The following is a 22,382-nucleotide window of genomic DNA, read 5'->3' on the forward strand; positions in this document are numbered from 1 at the left end:
CTACTTACATGCATAACTTGTCATCAGAAATTTCAAAAAATTCACGGAGATGTTTTTGTTCACTCACTTGTACATCTGACCCATGGCCTGGCAGTCAATAGCATATAAACCTCTTCTTAGGCTATTTACACCATGTAAACATCTAAAGGAAAAACTTAATTGTCATTGCCACAAGTAAGGTTGATAAGTAAAATTCATTGTTAGCAATGAGAAGGCAACATGTAGAAAAAATGAAACTTCCTAAATTTCGTTATCTGTAGATACATAAAGTTGTATGCAAGCATTTAAAAATCCTATTACTTCTCCTTGAAGATATCTCATACATTGGAGATTTGTGATTTCTCATAAAAAGGTTAAATTTTTTTTTTTTCATTTTTAATCAGAAATTGCAACGTGTAAATGTAGACAGATTTAGAGATGCCTTTTTTCCCTGAGCTCTATTTATGAAACTAGCAGACAGTCTCTGGCCAGTAATAAACCATTTGACATCTTGATGATCTAGTAGATCAGTTATTTGGATGTCGTGTTTCTGTTAAAGTATATATGTTCTGTATAAATTGCTTTGTTGGCTTTTTTTTAAGCAAACAAACAAACAAAACCAAACAAAACAACAACAACAACAAACCAAAACCAAAACCAAACAAACAAACACAACAACAACAACAACAAATCCCCTTTATTCTGGCATTTACTAGATATTCCAGAAAATAAATTAGAAAAGATCTTTTAAAAGCCTCTGAATCTCACTTATAAATCCAGAAGCATAAGGATAGGAACACTAGCAACTTTAAAAATACTTGTTGCAATTGTTTAGTACATTTTACTGTGACAGGTGGTGGTGTCTGGCATCTTAAGTTAGAAACACTGCAATTTAAAATTGATTGAGCTTTGCAGTTATCCAGAAAAACATGTATTTTAGTATCAAAGCTATTGATGTTTATTTTGTAAATAAATATAAATGTTTTTGTTCTGTCACACAGAAGATGGTGAATGTTCTCCAAAAATTACTATGAAATATGCCAATCAATGCAACCTTAATGGCAGTAGCCATTACCAGACCAATGGTATCAAATATGGCAGTAACATCCTCAAACTATAGCCATAACTAATTTCATATTGAGCTGACTCCCAGCAGAACCTGTCCAGTGAAATAAGGCTCCAAACAAACCTCCCCCCAATTAGGTTTGAGCCATTTGTCTGGAAGACATAATTTAAAAAGACAGATCCCCATGAGCTATTAAGGCCATACCTCAGCCCTTCCACTTTCACCCTCAGCTTGAGCACCTCACTTAACAACTTTCTGTGAAGAATGGAGAAGAAGTCACTTTGGTAGCCATCTGGCTGGAGCAAAAATGTATTAAATGGTGTGATACCTCATCCCTGCCATTCCTTACATCCTTCTCCCATGCAAGGGGGAACCCTCTAAGAACTCTACTGTTTAACACTGGAAAAATGGCCATCTTGTGCTTTTGTTCCTTTTGAACCAATTTAGTAGAAGTCTCTCTGGCTTGCTTTATTTTCTATTTTGCCAATTCACAATGAGTGAAACCAGAATGCTGGGATAGCATTAAGTTTTAGTTTGAGTTCAACTGAAATTAAGTTTAATTTGAAATTACATATACCTTCCCCTGTAATAAATCTTTGGTAATTGAAGATCTGCACTGGATAGATAAAATATACTGATTTAATTTAAACTTAGTGATTTTAGTTTTTCAAATAACTTTGCAATTTTCTGATACCACCAAAAATATTCGATCACTGGAATTTATTTCAAGTAGTGAAACATGAAAGTCCTGACTTAAATGCTCAATAGAATCTATAAAATTGAATTTTGTTTTTTAAATCTTTTATGGTAAGAGATTGGGAGATTGTCCAGTTCTATCAGTTCTAACGATCTCTTATTCTGCACATTGCAAAATTGCTTTTATATTGTAACAAGGAGGCAAAATTAAGTAACAAACACTTTTCAGGCCAAAAATAATTATTTATTTATTTTTATTGCAACCTTTTGTTTTCTATTTGTAAATTTTACCTTTTTTTTTTTTTTTAAGTAAAGGCAGTGAGGTGAAAGCTAAAACTTGAAGAACAGCTTAAGGATATTGATTCATTCCTACTTGACAGGTGAAATCATGGTTGGAGCACTAACCACAGCAATTATAGCATTAAAATGTCAAGAAATTAGAGGTCAGAATAACAGATAATTTTCTTCCTTTTGTCAGATTAAAAATTGACATTCTTTGACAGCACGGCATCTCTGGCTGAGAAAATTATGACAGCTTAACTCATCTTGTAGTTGTAAAGCAGTAATTGATAATGAACTTTACCATGACAGTCTTCTCCTGTGGAGAAACATGACAGAACATCCCTGGTACAAAGCCTGTAATGCTTTTTAATATGTAAACAGTAGTTATATTGGACATTAGATGTTATTTGAAACTGTTAGTTTACATCATAATCCAAATCCTTTCCACTGGACAAATTTGACTGGCTCCAGGGGGTTGAAGCTAAGAATGCTAATGTATAAAGAACAGTATCAGCAATGTAGTTTATTTATGATGCTTTGATATTATTAGTTCACTTCTTTAGGAAAATATAGTTCCTCCCCTGATTTCTCCCAGAATGTCTGTATATTTTAGAAGCCTCATTTTTCCCAAACACCTGGAATTCTGGGCAGTCAAGCATCAGTAGAGTTGTGGGGTTTTTTCAAGTTTCAACTTGTTTTTGCACGATGCAAAGTGTTGTGGCTAAAAGGGAACAGCACAGCTGGTCATTAGCAAATGAAACAGAAGAGCTAAAATTATATTTAGTACTACCTCATAGATTAAACACAAAATATTTAAGAGGATGTGTTCAGTTTGTGCATAATAAATTAATCACATGTATTACTGAAAGCACATCTAATGTGCAGAAAAGTTCAGGTTTTCAAAATCATAGCTAGATCTCTATTTACTTTTTGTTGTTGTTGTTGTTATAGGCTTTCAGCTTGTGATTAGAAATGTTTTGAAAAATCAAGTGAAGCATGGTATTGCACAGCTCTTGTTTTGCACTAGGCCCTGGGCTAACTTTGTGTCATCTTTGTGTTGAATGTGAGTTGCAAATACAGCTTTGCAGTGTGGCAGAGTGGCTTCTCTGTCACTACTGCATCTTCACCAAACGCATCCCCCCAGTCTAACAGGAATTGCAAGTGTGTAGGAAAGCAAGGCAGTATGAAGCTACTGGGCTCAGACAGATATTTGTCCCAAGCAGCCACCTGTCAAAATACCTGAGCACACTCACAACTCACACAGCAAATTGAAAAATTATTAAAACTACTAGTGTTTGACAGGCAGTTGCTGTGCCTGTAAACTAATCCTAGTAGGACAGTTTTGCTGGCAGCTAACAGAGCATATGGCCTATGCAATATTTATTTTTTACTTGATATTTAGCATATTTAAATAATTTGAAAAGTCATAATGATGTGGTAGGCTTGCAGTGCTTTTCAGTTACTCTCATTTCTGAGTTTTATATTTCCTTTTATATTTTCTTCTGTTATCTCTTTCTTTGATCTGACAGGAGTAACAAAGCATCCCTCTGGATCTGCTATAGTGAAATATGCCCACAGGAAGCAGAGTAGATCACATCAGTTTTCACTTTTTTTTCCTTTCTTTTTCTTTTTTTTTTTTTTTGTTGGTCCTTTTTTTCTCGCTCCTTGTTGAAACACTCTGCTACTACAGAGGGCTGACATGATAGGGCTGTCAAGACTCAGCAAGATAGATGTATCTTTAACAAAGGGGGGTGGGATGCTAGCCTTTCCCTGGTGGCTGAACCTGGCAAATTTATGAGGAAAAAATTAACACACTATTCTAATAGCAGTATATAACAGCATCAAGGTAACAGCAGCCCTTGCAAACATGTGCTAGTTCTTGCTTTCACTCAGAGTTATTCTTATTTACTCTGATTTAATTTTTAACTTGTTAGATCTTTTTTCTTCTGGGCACAGATTCTTTGATGTGACAAGAATATCAAAACCACCCCTGTGGATCTGCTTGATTGAATTGTACCCACAGTACTGACCACTTACATGTTTGCTTGTGCTTAATTGCCTCCATACAAGGGACAGTCTTCATATCCTTTCTAGCAGCAGTTCTGCTATGACATTAATATGGATAGTGCTGAAATAACTAGGAAGCTGCAAGTAGTATTGATAGACACTTCTTTCAAAGTTAATTGAAGGAATCTGTATAGCAAGAACAGTTATTTGAATACAAGTCATAATTAAAATGGAAATTATTTTCCTGTATGCTAAGGACTCTTCTCTGAGAAATGTGTGCTTGCATGCTGTTGATTTTTGTCAATAAGTCAACATCATCTTCACTCCCTAATAATGTGTTACCCAGACATACAAAACAGGGTGGGTTTTTTCTGTATTTTTACTCACTTTTTGAGGAAAACACCTTGATTATTTTATATATATTTTTTTACTTGTGAGTCTGTTCCATATACATGGAGAGATTATCAACAGAAAACTAAATGGAGTTTCACATTTCACTATGAGAATATCTACAGGTATAATAGTTTTTGTCTTTCCAATGAGTTATAACTTTCTGTAGATCAAGAAGAAAAACTGGTATTTTTTGAGTGTAAGATATTTATGTAGGTATACATTCTTGTAGAAGACACTGAATACAGGAGGAGACACCTTGAATCAGAATATTCAATAAAGAATAGTGTAAACTGCATCAGATCAGTTATCACACAGTAATTGCCCAATGTTTAGGCTTTTATTTTGAAATTAATATCTTCTTGTTTTATAAGGTATTTTCTGCAGAAAGCAGAAACATTTTAACTATGCATCCAATTTTACTATGAAGTATTTTTTTTTGAACCACCTGCCCTAAGTAACACAAGCCATTTATGACAAAGGGTCAGAAATTGTAATCTGTACCATAGGATTAAAAACATCCTTCTACCACTGCTTAGAGCAATTGTCTACAGTTAGGTAATTATTGAGTTAGATCAATTCATGATTGATCATTATGTCTCCAGTTAATAATTGTATTAAAGATGATCCAGTTAGTATTTTAGTGAATCTGTTCTGATCTGAGTTGATGACCATTACTGATTGTGCTGTTATATGTTCATGGGAATTCATAATCTTTTCATAGTCAAGAAAAAGCACAGTTCCTGGAAGTGAAGCAAATTGTGGCCTACAGGTGGGTTTAAATCCAAAATGGCAGACTAGAAGGTCTGGGTTTTGTTTATTATTCATTGTACTTTGTATTAAAAAGCTCATCATCCAGACTGAGCTAACAACTGCCACTCAACATATATCACCAACCAAACACCAAGCATTCAAACTGAAGAGCTAACTATAACTTATTTGGATTATGAGACTTGAACCAGCCTATTTGAGAAATATTTCAGGTAATTAATTCTACAAAGGAATACTAGAGTGAGTTTGTGAATAACTCATAGCCCAGAAAATGTTTAAATCGACTGAATATTATTTAGAATAAATTGTTTGGCCAGTTCTCATATAATTTAGAAATACAATTTTGTTAGAACATTCTGGAATCTTACCCCAACTGAGTTTAATGTTTTGCTTATATAAAAAGAACATCATTAGCTGCAATTGCTCTCTTTTATTGCAGAAATATATAAAATGCAGGTCTTGTACATGAAAATTTCTTCTTTATTGTCTCTTTATTTTCTTTTTCTCCATATGGGTGACAGGTACCAATTATTGATTTTTAAAATTAGCAGTAAACATTCTAACATACACTTTAAGTAATATTTTATATGAGAGACGCAGAGAGAGAGAGAGATGGATTGAAAATTACTTCAGCTGATTGTAACAGAAATAGCTGGAAGGGGCTTCTTTTTTGCTGTTAGCACAGATTTCAGTTCTATTACGCTGTCATTACCTCAGCATAAATTAACTATTATTCAAAACATTTCACACACAGCAGTTTATTGGAACAGATATTACTCAGTCTAAGTATCTAGTCATTCACTTAGAAAGACATGAAGCTAAGCTTTCTAAATGTTTTAAGCATATTGATAATGTGCCTCTTTAATGCCATTTTGAAGCCTGTGTACAGTATATCTATATTATTGTTTTCAATTTATGTCAAGAACAAAGTGAAGTTTTGAAGAATGTGTTCTGGGAAATAATCTGAACAGAATTATTTCTTTATAAGCTAAACCCTGAAAATAACTGAGAACATTTATTTTAGAAGTAACAGTATAATCTGTTTCCGAAACTGAAATTCTAATAGACACTGAAGCATCATGAATACTGTATTGTAACACCTTTCAGTATGTATGTTTACTTACCTCCCTGTCAGCCCTTCTTCAGCTGTTAGTTTTGAAGGTTTGATAGTTCTTATGTCCTGCCGTGGATAACTTGAAGGCTGGCAGGTGGTTGGAACCTCATCATAACCACAATTTGTAGAAAAGAGTATGTGCTTTGGAAATCACAGAGCACCTTCTTAGAGTGAGAACAAGGCAGAGGATTTCAGATAGATGAAGCTGAAAGCAAAGACATGAGGACAGCATTTACCTTCTGTTCAGTACAATTTTAGTAATTATTCATAAGGTAAAAAGGTAGTATCTTCATTAGTTTTTTTCACAAATTTGAAATAAAAACCAAAAGTGTTAATATTACATGACCACTGTCTTCACTTAATGCATTTTCTTTCATTAAAAAAGAAACATTTTACTCACGTGTTTTGCTATTTTTTTTTAACAAAGCAGAAGTAGAACATGAAATTACACTTAATTTTGTATAGTTTTGTATTTATAAAGCAAGAACAAAGTACACATGAGGTACTTCAGTTTACTGAGTCATTTCTGCATTCCAAGCATTAAAAATTCTTCAGTGATTACGTTTTATTTCAATATTAAACCAGGAAAAAAAAAAAAAGTCACAGCTAAAATACATTCTTTAATGATGAAGCACCCTTTATTCTTTTATTACTGCAAGCTTTCAGAAGGCCTGTTCTGTTGTTTAGTTCCCTGTTTTCTAAATTTACTTTTGTGTTTTCCTGCAAGAGATGTTCTTAATTGTAAAATAAGTAGAAATAAATACGTTGTGTATGTTCTGTGTAACGGCTTTCTGAAATGTGTGTAAGTTATCTTTCTAGCAGTAAAGGTTACTCATTAGTTTAGCTATTAATAACATTTATTTTCCATGACAATTATATTCTCTAGACTTGATCCTATACTTTCATTTATTTACTTTTACATCAAAAGATGTCAGTGTCCCAGTAGTTAAAAAAACCTATTTGTTTATAATCATCTGAATTCTCAATGACTGCTGGCCAAATTGCCACGGATTATGAACAGTCACTAACAGACCTCCTTTTGCTCATGTTTTGGTTAAACTTCCTTGTGAGTATGGTGTGTTATTCTCTATAATGTCTTACCTGAAAGATTTGAGAGATTTCAGAGAAGAGCATCCTAGTGATGAGAGGGCAGAGAATTCTGATTTATTAACAGGATTTCAAGAGCTTCACAGAAAATAAAAGTGAAGGGGAATGTATAGCAGAAAGGCAGGAATATGGAGGGTTGCTCATGCCAACTGAGATAGGAATATTACTTGATCTGATGACAGATTAACTGTTACAGGATCAAATTCAGACAGGAAAGTTCAGGCTTTATGGCAAAAGTTTCCTAAGGTCTATAGGCTGTAATATAGAGTGATATAATGGTTTGAGTTGGAAGGGGCTGTAAAGATCATCTAGTTCCAATCCCCCTGCATGGGCAGGGACACCTCCCACTAGGTCAGGTTGCTCAAAGACCCATCCAACCTGGCCTTGAACACTTCCAGGGATGGGGCTTCCACAGCTTCCCTGAGCAACCTGTTCCAGTGTCTCAACACCCTCACACTAAATAATTTCCTCCTAATGTGTAACCTAAATCTCCCCTCTTCCAGTTTTGATCCATTACCTCTTGTCCTCTCACTACAAGCCCTGGTAAAAAGTCCTTCCCCATCTCTCCTGTAGGCCCTCTTCAGGCACTGGAAGACCACTATAAGGTCTCCTGAGTGCCCTCTTTTCTCCAGGCTGAACAGCCCCAACTCCCTCAGCCTGTCTTCAGAGGAGCAGTGCTGCAGCCCTCAAATCATCTTTGTGGCCCTTCTCTGGACCTTCTCTGTGAGCTCCATGTCCTTCTTATACTGGACATAGTACTCCTGGTGGGGTCTCACGAGAGCTGAGTAAAGGGGGAGAATCACCTCTCTTGACCTTCTGGCCATGCTTCTTTTGATGCAGCCTAGGACACAGTTGGCTTTCTGAGCTGCTAATGCACATTGCCAGCTCATGTTGAGCTTCTCGTCCTCCATCACTCCCAAATCATTCTCCTTCAGACTGTTTTCGATTCATTCTCCACCCAGCCTGTATTTGTGCTTGGAATTGCCCCAACCCTGGTGCAGGTCCTTGCACTTGGCCTGGCTGATCTTCAGGCAGTTTGTACAAGCCCACTTCTCAAGCCTGTCGAGGTCCCTCTGGGTGGCATCCCTTTCCTCCAGCATGTCAACCTCATCACACACTTTGGTGTCGTTGGCAAACTGCTGAGTGTGCACTCAAAGTTTTCAAATAGCACCAGTCCAGCTTCTGACCCTGTACAAATCCTATGAGTGTAATTGTAGAAGCCTCATTAAATGGGTTATTTCAAACTAGAATGGGCAAACACTATAAAAATGCGTTGTTAGCAAGAATGTATGCAATGGTGCTATGGGCAGATAGAAAAATGGGGACTTTTTCATCTGTATCTTTTATGCTGCTATGGTCTGTTGTGGTGATAGCTGTAAGTATGTCATGAACTGCATCAGTCCGTGCCTCTTATGATTACATTAACTTCCATCATAAGTAATTGCTCTTTTTTTCTTGTTTTCTTTTAATTCAGGATTATCTTTATAAATTTTTAATTTGTGGCAAATTAATGGTTAACGTAGAAATTGTTTCTCAAGACTGCCACAATATGGATGTGACATTTTCAAGTCAGTTTAGCTCTTTGGAGCTCTTCGTTGCTTAAGCCTTATCAACTCTGAGGAGTTGATCCTTTGCTGACTTATATAGGCTAAAATCAGCAGGTTGAAAAAGGGTGATCAGTAGATATTCTGAGCCTGTAGAGGTTGGTATCCAGAATCAGAGTTTGCTGCACTTCCTACGGCTAAACCCAGTTGCATGTACTTTATACCAAGTCACAGAAATTAAATACTGTCTAAAATATTCACATAGCCTTCTTTATTTCTTATATTGCCAATTTTCTCAGAATGTTGCACAAAATATGTAAATATGTAGTAGTTTTACAGAATAAAATGAAACTGTATTGGGCATTTCCTAAGACAGAAATTCAGCATTGAGGAGAGAAATGTCATAGAAGTGGAAAAAGAGTAAAGAAATAACATGAAATAATTTTCTTTAAAAAGAGATAAATTATGAAAGAGTTGGAGGAAATGTAAGAATTTTTGTCCTTTAAAATATAATTCCCTCCCAAAATAAACTTGTCATGCAGTAACTTTACATACATTTATTGTTGATTTTAAAAAGTTTAACAGTGACTTTTTAAAGCTCACAATTCAGCTGTTAAAATAAAAAGCATAGTTAAAACCAGCTGTAAGCATGCACTGTAAAACCTCTTAGACCTCTTAGAAAAATATTAATTAGAAAAGAGTGGATGAAGCTTCAAAGTTTGAATGCTGCCTCCTGCTGATGTAACTGTTGCATTTTTATGGATAGGATGCCTATGCTTAAAGGCCTCTCTGCTCCTAAAAGTGACAACTAAGAATATATATCGTGTCTTGAACAAAATCAAAGGCAAGGGGAGCTAATAAATAGCATTATAACTGATGTGGTCCCCAAGAAATTATCCCCTCTAATGGTGTGAGGTGTAAGAGGCAGTGCACTATTCAGAAATTATCCCTGAAAACCATGGGACATAACCCAGTGCTACTTTCTTGGCTCCACTCCCAATTACTCCCCAAAGTACTTAAAAAGTCTTGGGTACTTGTATTTTATTCTCATCTCTGTTAGTTTTTCCTTTTCTTCCAGCAGCTGTGTGGGTACCAGCAAAGCCAGGCTCTTTCTGCCTCTGTGGCCTTTCCTGGCTAGCAAAAGCCACAAGCCATTTGGTCATCCCACTTGAAAGTTGGGGGTCCTTCAGAAATATTTACTCACCCTGTTTCCTCAAAAATATCAGTTATATTCACTTTATGCATTGGCCTGTTCAGTACTGTGAGTGGACTTCAGGTTGACTGCTTCTGCTTTCCAGACCTAGCTGTGGAGTAAGAACAGAAATGATCCATTTTGCTGTTTTGTCCAGACTAGAGGTTGCTCCATTTCTCTTTCCTCAGGACATCTTCATGATAAGTGGAAATTTCTTCTTTCTTCTGCCTCAATGGAGATGAAGAGTAAGCTGAGCTTTTTCACAAGTACTTTATCTGTTTTGTAGCATTTCTACTCCTGGACAATATCTGGAACTTTATCATTGTAGGAATATAAAAGTACAATGATACCACTGTCTTCATCGCCACAGAAGAGCTAGCTTCTGCTTTCAGCTCAGCTTTCTGATTAGTACAAGTGGTGATGGGTCAGCGATGTGCGAGTTTCAATTATTAAAAAAAAAAAAAAAATCTTTAAATACAGGAAAACCAAAAGTACCTTCAATTTTATTCCAGAATAAAGTCCTGCATGTGCTATAGTGTGTAACTGAACAGGTCAGGGTCAGCAGCTTCTCTTCATGTCTGAAGAAAATAAATAAAAGTGAGGAATGAAGGAGGGGAAATAGAACTGCATGGGACCACAGGCATTTATACAACTCCTGTCTTCTTGAGGGAGGGACATGCTGAGGAGTGATGGGAGCATGAGAAGCCCGGTGAACAACAAAGAGGAGAAAAAGACAGAAGGACATTTAAAGTTCTTGATCCAGAGGAAGAGGAAGGGAAAGGGTTAGGAAGTCAGTCCTTCAGAGCTTTACAAAAGCAGTGAAGGAATACTATGGTTGTTAATGCAGAGAAATTGTGTTTGCAGTCTCCTCAAAGCTTTATGGGGCTCTTTAGTCTTGACTTTGAGACGTCTTTTTTCATTACTGAATTCATTGTGATATTACATAATATAATCCCTTAGACATTTCTAAACAAAAAAAAACCACCTCTGTTTTAAGCATTTTCAACTTGCAAAATTTAGCAGGTTTCTAAATGAAATTGATGGAGTTTTGAAAAATACCAGTGGTAATTTTTAGCCTGGCACAACTGGAACTTCAGGCTTTCCGGCTGTTACTCACTGCTTTTCACATGTGGAAACAATTGTAGCATCCCAGACAGCAGCAGTGTTTGTTAAAAATGCCTGTAAATTTTCGTGACTGCCAACTAAGGGATGCTAATGTCAGTTGTCATAGAATTACCTTATTCCTTCACTTCCTCTTTTGTAGGCTTTGAAAATCTATAGTGGTTCCATTCAGAAGAGAAGCTACATTTAAAAATTCAGAGAATTCAGAGTTTGCTCTGTTTCAAAAAATTCCATTCCAAAGATCTAAAAACATAAACTAAGATTTCAGCATCCTGGCTTGTACTTCATATGCAAAAGAGTATAACAAATTAGCTAAGAGGTGACAAAAGGGGAAGGCAAGGAAACACTTCACTTGAAAGCAAAATCTCCTGAGTAGGAGTGTCAAGAAGTGAGAGGTATGACAAACCTAAGGCTGTAATGGTAGATTAAAACAAACAAACAAACAAACAAACCAAAACCCAACCAAAACAAAACAACCCAAAACAACAACAACAACAAAACCCACCAAACTGAAAGATGAAGGCAAGGATAGCTTCAAGAGGCATTTTGGTAATGACAGAAAACTTGGAACTTGAAACTGATGGCACAGGAGAAAGAAACAGTTTGGCTGGAATAGCTATGTTCTAAGCAAGATCTTTCTGAGATCCAAGAGTGAGAACTCTCTCTTAGTAACAGAATTTATACAACGGGAGGCACATTGAGGTGATGGAAGTGGTTTGGTTGGATTTGCTTTGGTTTGCAAATACTAGCTGGGACACATCTGCAGTTCTGCGTGTTGTGATGTTTTCATTATCCTCACATAAAGGAGTAATACAAAGGAGCAGTGTCAGCAGAGAAATTCTATGTTGCAGGTGTGCATTTTAGTAATTTGCATTGCAGAATCAAGATGTCAAGGAGAAGCTGGTTCCAGGTGGTTCTAGAGACCTAAACACCAGATGGGAAAGATCATCTAGATTGGCCTCTCACCCAACAAATCACGTAGAGCTTTTGTCCATGTAGCCTTTGGAATGTAACCGTACGTGTTGGTGTCTGAAAAATGAAAAGATATGGAAGTGTTTCCTCATATAGGTAGAGTTTAGGTGATGAGAAATTATTTCAGTCACTTAAATATTTATCATCCACAAAGAATCACAAAAATTCTTTTTTAAAAAGAAATGAGGGAATGTCTTCAGAAAAGATAAAACTGCTTGTCAGATGGAGAGGAATTCTTGTTTCTGAGGTTGTCCATTAAGTAACAATAGGAAAATTATTTCAGGGTCATTATTAATCCTCTGAAAATAAAAAATCTGGATTGCCCAGGTTTTAAAACCTTAACTATTTATGGCATGAAGTTACATATTTAATGGATTTGGTATCATGCTATTACATCTCACACAGAAGTAACTTAGCAGTAAAATCTTTTCTGATGTGCTTTACTCAGTAACTTAATGATCAAAGAAAGCAACGGTTTCTTTTATAAACTTAATACAGATTTGGGAGAATGATGACAGAGCAATGATTTAATTTGGCATGACATCAATGAACACAAGAGAGTTTCAGTAAATGTTACCAATATGTGTGGGACAGGAATTATTACAAACATGAACATAGGAAGTTCCATTTAAATATAAGGAAAAACTTCTTCATGGTGAGGGTGACAGCACTGGAACAGGCTGCCCAGGGAGGTTGTGGAGTCCCCTTCTCCAGAGATATTCAAGACCTGGATGCAGTCCTGAGTAATGTGCCCTAGGGGATCCTGCTTTGGCAGGGGAGTTGAATTAGATGATCTCTAGAGGACCCTTCCAACTCCGACAATTCTGGGATTCCTGATAAGAGATAAAATAGTTCAAATGAAGAAAATAATGACATGAAATGTGAATAATAAAATGTTCTTTATATGAGGGGCAACCTCATTACTCTCTACAGCTTCCTGAGGAGGCAAAGAGGACAGGGAGATGATGATCACTTCTCTCTGTGTCCAGTGATAGGCCACTGGGAATGGTTCAAAGCTGTATCAGGGGAGGTTTAGACTGGATGTTAGGAAGCATTTCTTTACCAAAAGGGTGGTCAAATACTGTAACAGGCTTCCTAGAGAGCTGGTTGATGCCCCAAGCCTGTCAGTATTTAGGAGGTATTTGGATGTTGTCCTTAATAATTTGTTTTAACTTTTCATGAGCCCTGAATTGGTGAGTCAGTTGTACTCAATGATCATTGCAGGTCCCCTCCAAATGAAATATTCTATTTGAGTCTGTTCTAGTCTAGTCTAGTCTCAATGAAAGAGGAAAAATAATTTTGGATGTAATTGTAAACAAAACTATAAATACATGTGTGACTTCAGTTCTAGCCAGTGTTTAGAGTTAAGCACAGCATTGACTTTACAAGCAAAGTGATGCTCCCTGTCTGCCTTGTAAACACGCAAACAGCAGCATAATGGAGTTTGCTGTGCTTTTTAGTGTAATTTAATGAGAGAATTTCATTATATAAGTGGTAAGCTCCTTTGTTCCAGGCAGAGTAGGAAGGATACAAGAAAGCGAGAAGCTACAGAACTGGTTTTTTTTCCCCTTCTGGTATGATTAGGAAGGGAGGGGACCATTTCAGTCTTTAACATCAGCCGTTTTCAGTGTAAGGAAGTTTTTTTTCATTTTTTTTTCATGGGAATGGGCAATGACTAAAGGTGTAGAGAAGGTATTTGTGTTCAGGCACACTGGAGCACGAGAGCATGCTTGAAAAAGTAAGGGACACTCAATTTAAGTTGCCCTGGATGCAGGATATCCATCTTTATTCTGGTTTTGCTTTACCTTCTCTGTTTCTTTTTGTGAGAGCTATTGAATTTATTTCCCATTTGCAGTGTATTAACAAAATGCCTGCTTAAGCTGGCAGAGCATTCAAAGTATTTTTCTGTCATGAAGGACATATTGGACTACCAGGGGCAAGAATGGGAGAACTGTAAAGGTGAAAGATGGGAGAACTGGGTATCACAATTAGTAGCTTAATGAGGTAAATGCCAAGAGGCAGCACTCCCTGAGACAAATAAGGTCACCGGTGTAACTCATGCCCATACAGAGAATGGGAGATCTTACTCTTCACATTCTCATTCCTTTTGTAGTGCTATTTCCTTTCACAAGGGAATGAGGAAGAAGTTCAGAGGTGAACCAACTCTGGGAGGAGGCTGAAGGTCAGCTCTGAGCTATTGGTTTTCTGCTGGGTAGCCGTTTAATTGTGCACTGGATCCACTGGGATACCTCCCATGAGGGGAAAGAGCTTAAGGTTGCCCCTTCTCCATTGTTAAATTAATAAAGTAGTGACCTGCAGAGAAAATCCATTTCTGTGCCCATCTTTCAGTCCCTCGAGTATCCTGATTAAATAGCTGACTGTATCGAGGCCTCCAGACTAGTTGAGTCATTGCTTGTGTTTGAACTACAGCACTTCTTTCCTCCAAACATACAAGAATAAAATTGGAATCAATACTCTTAACCAAACTTATCGAAAGTCCTGAAGATTTTGGTGCTGTTTAACAGCTGTAGATGCAAATAAAAAAGCAGTATTTCACACCTCTCATACAAAACCACAACATTTCCAGGCTGCTTATACTTCCCACCAAGGGGCTGTCAATCAAGTTCACTCTGGAGAAGACAGTGCTCAGGGGCTGTTGAGTGTGCTGGCTGCATGGGTGGGAGGACACATAAGAGGTTCCTGTGTTCCCTTGGATGCAAAAATGAAACATACTTTCAGGAAAGACAGAGTTGCGTGACTTGCTCTGGGGCTTATTTCTCAAACGCCTACAGATTTTTGCTCTTTGTTAGACTTGGTCTCTCCCCATGCAGAGGGGAAAACAGATCCTAGAAAAACCTGAATGTGCTTTAAAAAAAACACAAGAGGAGCAAAACACACCATGATTAGGGGAATTACTGAATACGTAAAAAAAAAAAAATTAAAAACATAGAGAAACTCAAATAATACATATTATGGAAATTTTAACTAAGTACTGATAGTAATCACTGAAGATTGATAAAACAATACCACTTCGCGTAAGAATAAAATCAGTGTCTTACTAGGTCAAATATAGTTTGGTTTTAGAAATTTATTTCTTCTCTCCATGACTTAAAGTAAAAATGCTCACAATTTTATATTTCTTGTGTTATGTAGTCACCGGGCATCTCTCTCAGCAAAGGAGAGTTTTCAAATGAGGTGGACCATTAATATCTTCCCTGGTGATTTTACCTGCATTTTAAATAACTGTTCTAGAGAAAAAGCATGCTAAAAATTAACACCTTCATGGCTTATCCTGTTTGCAAAGGTATGCCGAAGAGCAGATAAAACCTTTGTTTTTGTGATGCTTTGGATGAGTCACTTCTAGCATTTTCATTCTGGACTTTCCTTCTGAAATAAGTGAGCTGAGCATCCCTATTTTGCCATGCTTTCATTCACACTTCAGAGCACTTCTACTTTGTCAACTGACTTCTAAGCCCCAGAATTAGTGTGCTTCAGGGGTGCATCTAGCACTCCTCACAAAGCATCGGCACTGCATCTAGCAAAGCTTGGCCACTGATGGAATCTGCAGCCAATGCTGGAGCCAGCCTGGTGGGAAACCCTGTAGGTGGGCACAGCATGGATTCCTCAAGAGGAGGGTGTTGCTGATCTCTTCTCCCTGGGATCCAGTGATAGGACACATGGGAAGGGTTTAAAGCTGCACCAGGGAAGGTTTAGACTGGACATTAGGAAGCATTTATTTACTGAAAGGGTGGACAAACACCACAACAGGCTTCCTAGAGGAGTGGTCAATGCCCCAAGCCTGTTGGTGTTTAAGAGGTATATTGGCCCTTAATAATATGCTTTAACTTTTGGTCAGCAGTCAGGCAGTTGGACTAGATGATTATTGTAGGTTCTTTCCAACTGAAAAAAATACCCTATTCTATTATAAGACCAATTCTTTTGATCTCCAGCTCTGCTCCTGTTGAGTTGCACTGCTTGCTTTTGGAGGCGTTGCCGTTCACCACTGAAAATGCTTCTTACACCTAAAGAAACAGATTGCTTGAATTACTTAGAGGCAGATTTGTCTTTCTTTCAAACAGAATTAAATCAAACCCAATACTTTGGCAGATTGCATACTGAAGAAAGCAGATGTATTGAACTCTTCATTCCACAGGAAGCTGACACCAAGGGCTGATCCTCCAGGTTGTAGAGGAGCATCGCAGTATCCTTGGGAATTTATGATCTGCCTTTAAGCATAAAAATTGGAAACAAGTTATTTATTTCATTTCAGTAAAATACATTGAGGATATTGCTTATTGTATCCAAGATTAGTATGATTCGTAAGACTGGATAATTTAATATATTGATTTATTGACAAAAATATATGTAAATGTACAATATAAATCTATATTATTGATAAACGGACAACACAAACTACTATGAAGTTGGGTTTGCTTTATTGCATGAATTAGAATGTGTGAGATCAACTCATTTTAAGCTTTGAACTACTAGCAACTTTGCAGACATTTTTTCTTTCCTTGTTTTGACCTATGATTATCAAGAAATAGGCTAAGACACATTTCATCTTTCTGCAATACATGATCATATCCTAGCAGATACTCCGTGAAGTGTCTGGAGTACACATTGCTTTTTATGTGTATTAAAAACTGTAGAGAATCTCAAATCAGTGCACTAAATAGCTTTTCTGCAACACCTTATTAAGAATGTGAAAACTAATACAATTGCCTTTTTGCTGTTCCAAAAGTGTTAAATCTAGCAGCTGTTGAATTCCAAGCTTACATTGCTTCTCCATGAAGGACATTTGAAGGTGAAATGAGAGTAAAATTTCTTGAAATTTGTATTAAATTGGTGAGAATGTGTGTTCAGGGTGTGGTGTAGCACTTTGCACACAGTACTCAAGATCTGGGGGGAGAAAAGGAATTGATTAATTAGAACAAAATGCTTAAGACCATTAAATACATCTGAAGTTTGGTAATTTACAGTTGAAGACAAATTTTCGTGTACACTTACCAGTTTTGAGATAATTTTCAGATACAGCCAGAGTTCTTTTATAAACAAATTGATGTATTACGTTATTATTCACAGATCTGTTCTGTACCTGTTTTTCATTTTGTGTCAAGTGATCTGAGAGGAGGCAGCATTTGAAATACTCTTGGGCCAGTCATTTTATCTCTGTATGCTTATGTTTATCATCTGTGTAAGTTTTGACAAGGTTTTTCTGTCCTTTTTAAGTGTTGTGAGCTCTGGAGAGGAACACCAGTTGTAGCTGTGCACAGCTGTGGTGTTGTGCATACCATAGTCTCAGCACAGTTGTTGAATATTATGGGTATTTTTAAAGAAACATTGTTCAGTTTCTTTAATGCTTCCAAGAGTTGTCAGTTTACAAATGGCATTTTTGAAAGAAAACGATAATAATACTGATCATTGGGTGGGGGAGAAAGGGTTGTCGTTCTAAGTGCAAGCCAGTAACAATATTCAATATTCCCTGAATATCAAGATCTTGATTCTGTGTTTGTACTGGTTACGGAAGGACTTGGTATTAACCTAAATGTTTTAAAATTATGGGCACGTAAGATATGTAAGTGAATATTTACCAGGACATTTTCAGCTGTAAAACAGCAGTTGCTATAGATAGTTAGGTTTTAACTGTCCATTCCTCATCATCTGAAAAATTCATGCTGGTTTAGTATCACATTCTGCTTCTCTTTCTTTTCCCCTGCTTCTCTCATAAATCTACCAGAACTGGGAGGCAAAGCCAGAGAAGTTTATGTGTGCAGAATTTAGAGCCAAACAATCAGAATTTGCCAAGGCTGGACAACATGAAAGTCAATGTATAAATTATAATTGGGCTGCATTGAAAAAAAACATTGAATAATTTATTTCAGTATGACTGTGAGAGAGCAAAAGTATCATTTAAGGGATCACAATAAAAGGTGGAAGAAAAGATCTGATTTTTGTTCAGTATTGCTGCCAAATACAATTCACACTCTTGTTTCAACACAGAATTATTTCAAAAATTATAATTAAATTAACCTTGATGATTATTTGAAAAAAGAAATATGGAAATTAAATTTCTCAAAATATTATCAACAGACCTGTGCTGTAGCATATGTCATGCAGTGCCTGTTACTGTTACTATTGTTGCCCAAAATGAAATTCATAACTGTAATTTCCTTCCCTTCTCCCTGCCAACCTAGTAAGTTAGAGAGTACTGAATTTAACAGAAAATAGTGCCTTTGATTTGTCTTAATTTGAAGTGAATTTTATATTCCCATATAAAAAGTGTTTGCATGAGTGAAGATATCTGCACAGCATGTAAAGAGATACTATTTGTATGGCAAACATAGATAGCTGCTCTATAGAGATGTTCACATACACACACATATGCCTACACAAAGACATTGGCTTTGTATAAAATTACTCTATGATTTTAAACTTATTTTTTATTAAATTATGTTAATAAAACCTCCAGTGCTCATCAGTTCCCAAGAAACTTACTGTCCTTGGAGACTAAATGTACTCTGAATTAGTCAAAAGTAAGAAATCACCTGTACTGGGATAATTACAGCATCAAATATGTTAGGACTACAATCTGTTGAAAGTCCTTCAGCCATTTGACTGGGCTTTGCAATAAGTTTCTCTTTCAGGAATTTTTTGGTTTTGGTATTCCATTATGTACCTGTCAATCTGGGCTATCAAGGGTGGTAGATACTAGTGACCTGTTAGGAAACCACTCTCTTACATCTGCTCTTGCATCTATGCTGTGAAGGTGAGGAAAACATAGATGGGCTTGTAGGAATTGCAAAATATGTAGATTAAAAAGATTCTTCTGTATCATGAAGTATTTATTGTTTTATACCATTTTATGTCTGAAAGACATAATGCAGTTTACAAAGACAGTCATGTTTTTAGTGGTTTTTTTTCATGTTTCTTGTGTGGTAGAAAATGAAAAATTCATAAATCCTGCAAGAAAAATATTAAGGGTCAGTAGTGCAGAGCACATTATATATATAGGTACATAATGCACAGTCCATCTCAAAATCTGCCAGTTTAGTTTTCTACAAACTCTCTTGATTTTATAAGGTCAAATAAAATAGCACCTGTCCATTTGAAAAATAGTGTTATCTAACATATTGCTTTTACAAGGAGTAGTATTTGTCAAAGTTTTAAAGAATGTATCTTAATTATATGGGTTTTTTTAATGAACTCCTTGAGTAGTGGCAGCATCTCAGTATACAAGCTCTGTTCTACTCCCTATCAAATTACTCCAGATGTATTCTGAAAGTAGATTTAGATCTTGAAGAATGCATTGAATTTGCTAAGTTTTCATTTCAGCTGGAAAGCCTGAAAACCCATGAAAAAAATAAAATAAAATTAAGCACAAAATAAATACTAACTAAATGTATGCAACTTGAAGAGATTTTTACAGTAGTCTGAATGTGCCTGGTGAGATTTTTTTCCGGTATTTTTTGTTTAACCTGCTAATGTCGTTGTTGCAATAGTAATGATTTTAGTTTTGTTACATTTTGTACATGGATTTGTTTCTCAGTTTGGTTTTCTTTCCCCCCATTTAAGATTCCAGAGGCTTATTTTATTAGAGATCCTCATACTTTCCTTCTTACAAAGGACTTTATTAAGGTATATATGTTCATTTTAGTGAAAAAAAAAAAAAAAAAGCTCTTTCAAGACCTGAACTGCATGTCCTCACAGGTTAACATTTTCACATATAACGCCAGTTACTGGAAATGAGTTGGTTGGTTAACTGAAGCATGCTTGAAAGGAGAAGCAAAGCTTGTCTACAAAATACTAACACTTGGATGAGTCTGCAGCCTGGGAGGAGAGCACCGGGTGAATTTTCTGGACTTTTTTTCATGGCTGACTTGGGATATGCCTGCATTGTCACACAGTGTGTTGACCTCTCTCCTTGATGCATATTGCTCATGACAGTCCCTCTGCCTTGCCCGCAGGCCATGGAGGCGCAGATACAGAACTTTGGACAGACGCCATCGCAGTTGCTCATCGAGCCCCATCCACCTCGGAGCTCTGCCATGCACCTGGTGAGACATAACTGCTGGCCAGGAATGTGTTCCCTTTGAACCCAAGGATCCTTTGTAGGTCATAAAATGCCCATTAAGCAACACTTTTAATGCCCTTCTTTGCCCATGAAGCCGTACTTTCTCCTGGCAGAAACGGCTTGTAGTGCTCTAGTAGAGCAAGGTGGAGGTTTGTTTAGCTTTGGCTTCCTATCGTCCAAGCTTTTCATGTCTAATATTGTATAAAAAGGCCCTATCTTCATAAATATACACTTAATGAATACATACTTACATTCTTACTTCTGCAAGTAGTGGGAATGTCTGCAGGATTTTCTTAAAGTGAGCATGTTGTTTTGTTTTAAAAGATGTGTTGTTAGGGGCTGATTTATGAACAATGCCTGTGTCCTGGCTTGAGCAGGACAGCCTGCTTGACAGAAATGAAGTATTTGAGTTCAAATCATACTGGAATGGTCCTGCCTGTTCCCCTGGGATAATGCAATATATATTTCAAATTTCAATTTGAACTCCAAAATTCATTCCCAAAGCATTATTCTCTGTGCTTTTCGCAAAGAATTGTATGAAATGACCAGACTGAACAAGAGAGATCTCTGTGCCCCTCAGTGCCTTTGATTAAATGCTTGGAGCGAGATATTTTCTTTAAGGTTTTGTAAATCAAAAGTAATACATGCAGTTGTTTCAGTCATATCTACAGGTAAACCACTTTGTGGGCATTAATCTGGAAGTGTTCACTGTGTTATTTTAAGTAATGTGTAGATGTCAGATGTACATAATATTTATTTTATGGTCTTCAGATATGGTTAATAAATTTTTAAGGATAATCTAAGTGATAACTAAAAAGGATTATTTGGACTTCTAGAAATAATGCTTTGCTATAACAGTGGTTGGAAAAAGAATAATATCAAAATCAGTACTTAATAACACTATTATTCATAGAATCATAGAATGGTTTGGGTTGGAAGGGACCTTAGGGATCATCTAGGTCCAACCCCTCTGCCATGAGCAGGGACATCTCTCACTAGACCAGGTTGTTCAAAGCCTCATCCAGCCTGGCCTTGAACACTTCCTGGGAGGGGCCATCCACAGCTGCTGTCCATGTAAAAAAAAGCTGTGTCAGTTACAGAATCATCAAACAGGTTTATAATTACTTACAGATTCCCTAATAAGTATATACTTTACAAAGAATTAATTATCTATGTTTGGAAGTGCTGTATTTCATATAAAGAATTCATTACGAAAAATTAAATATCTGACTTTTCCAGTCCCTCTTAAAATTTCTGTTTCCTACCATTGTTGTTTAGAGTTTTTATATTTCTGATGTATTAATTGACTCTTATTTTATTCATATCTTTATTTTATGAGTATTAACCACTGTATAATTTTACATTTTACTGTTTATTAATGAATGCTAATGGTAATTTTGCACCCTGTAACGATAATCCTTGCCATACCTACTCTCTACTTGTCCTTGTGTAATGATCCGATAATAGCGTCTCATCTTGCACTCCTCCATCAGTAGTGTAGAGTCTCAGGTAGTGTTGTTTCCCCTGTATGTGCACATGCTTGCCTGCTCTTTTTTAAATGTATTTTCCCTCAGATCTCCTCACTAATTGTGTTATCCCCTCTGTTTTCTTCTGCTCTCTTCTCCTTTCTACTCAACAGTGTTTCCTTCCACAGAGCCCCCTCATGTTTAAAGATCAGATGCAGCAGGATGTCATCATGGTGCTGAAGTTCCCATCAAATTCCCCTGTAACACATGTGGCAGCCAACACGCTGCCCCACCTGACCATTCCAGCCGTGGTGACTGTCACCTGCAGCAGGCTGTTTGCAGTCAATCGGTGGCACAACACAGTAGGTAGGTTCTTGCTGGCACATTTTATTAGAATGTAAAGACCTTAACAGTGCAACTTTAATTTTGAGTGCAATTTGGCTGGATTTGGGTTAATCGCACTCACCTGCCTCTGCACAAAAGTGTACTGTTTTTTTCTGGTTTGTGTCAAATAATCAAAGCTTGTGTTTTCTCTGGTGTCATTCCTAGAAACACTCTTCCTAACAGCAGCACATCACCATGGCAGCCAATCGATTTGTG

The 22,382-nt window shown here is 36.7% G+C and overlaps 1 protein-coding gene across 3 annotated transcripts in view; it reads left to right on the forward strand.

Moving 5' to 3' along the window:
* The window catches only part of NBEA (neurobeachin), a 476,649-nt gene that overhangs the window by 429,759 nt on the left and 24,508 nt on the right, over positions 1-22,382 (forward strand). For all 3 annotated transcript variants that reach the window (XM_051608523.1, XM_051608522.1, XM_051608521.1), the window contains 2 exons: positions 20,210-20,299; positions 21,956-22,148. In XM_051608523.1, coding sequence (XP_051464483.1) covers positions 20,210-20,299; positions 21,956-22,148 — 283 coding nt within the window. The remainder of the gene's footprint in view (positions 1-20,209; positions 20,300-21,955; positions 22,149-22,382) is intronic.

The sequence above is a fragment of the Apus apus genome, chromosome 1, assembly GCF_020740795.1.
Source record: "Apus apus isolate bApuApu2 chromosome 1, bApuApu2.pri.cur, whole genome shotgun sequence".
In the NCBI taxonomy this organism is placed as follows: domain Eukaryota; kingdom Metazoa; phylum Chordata; class Aves; order Apodiformes; family Apodidae; genus Apus; species Apus apus.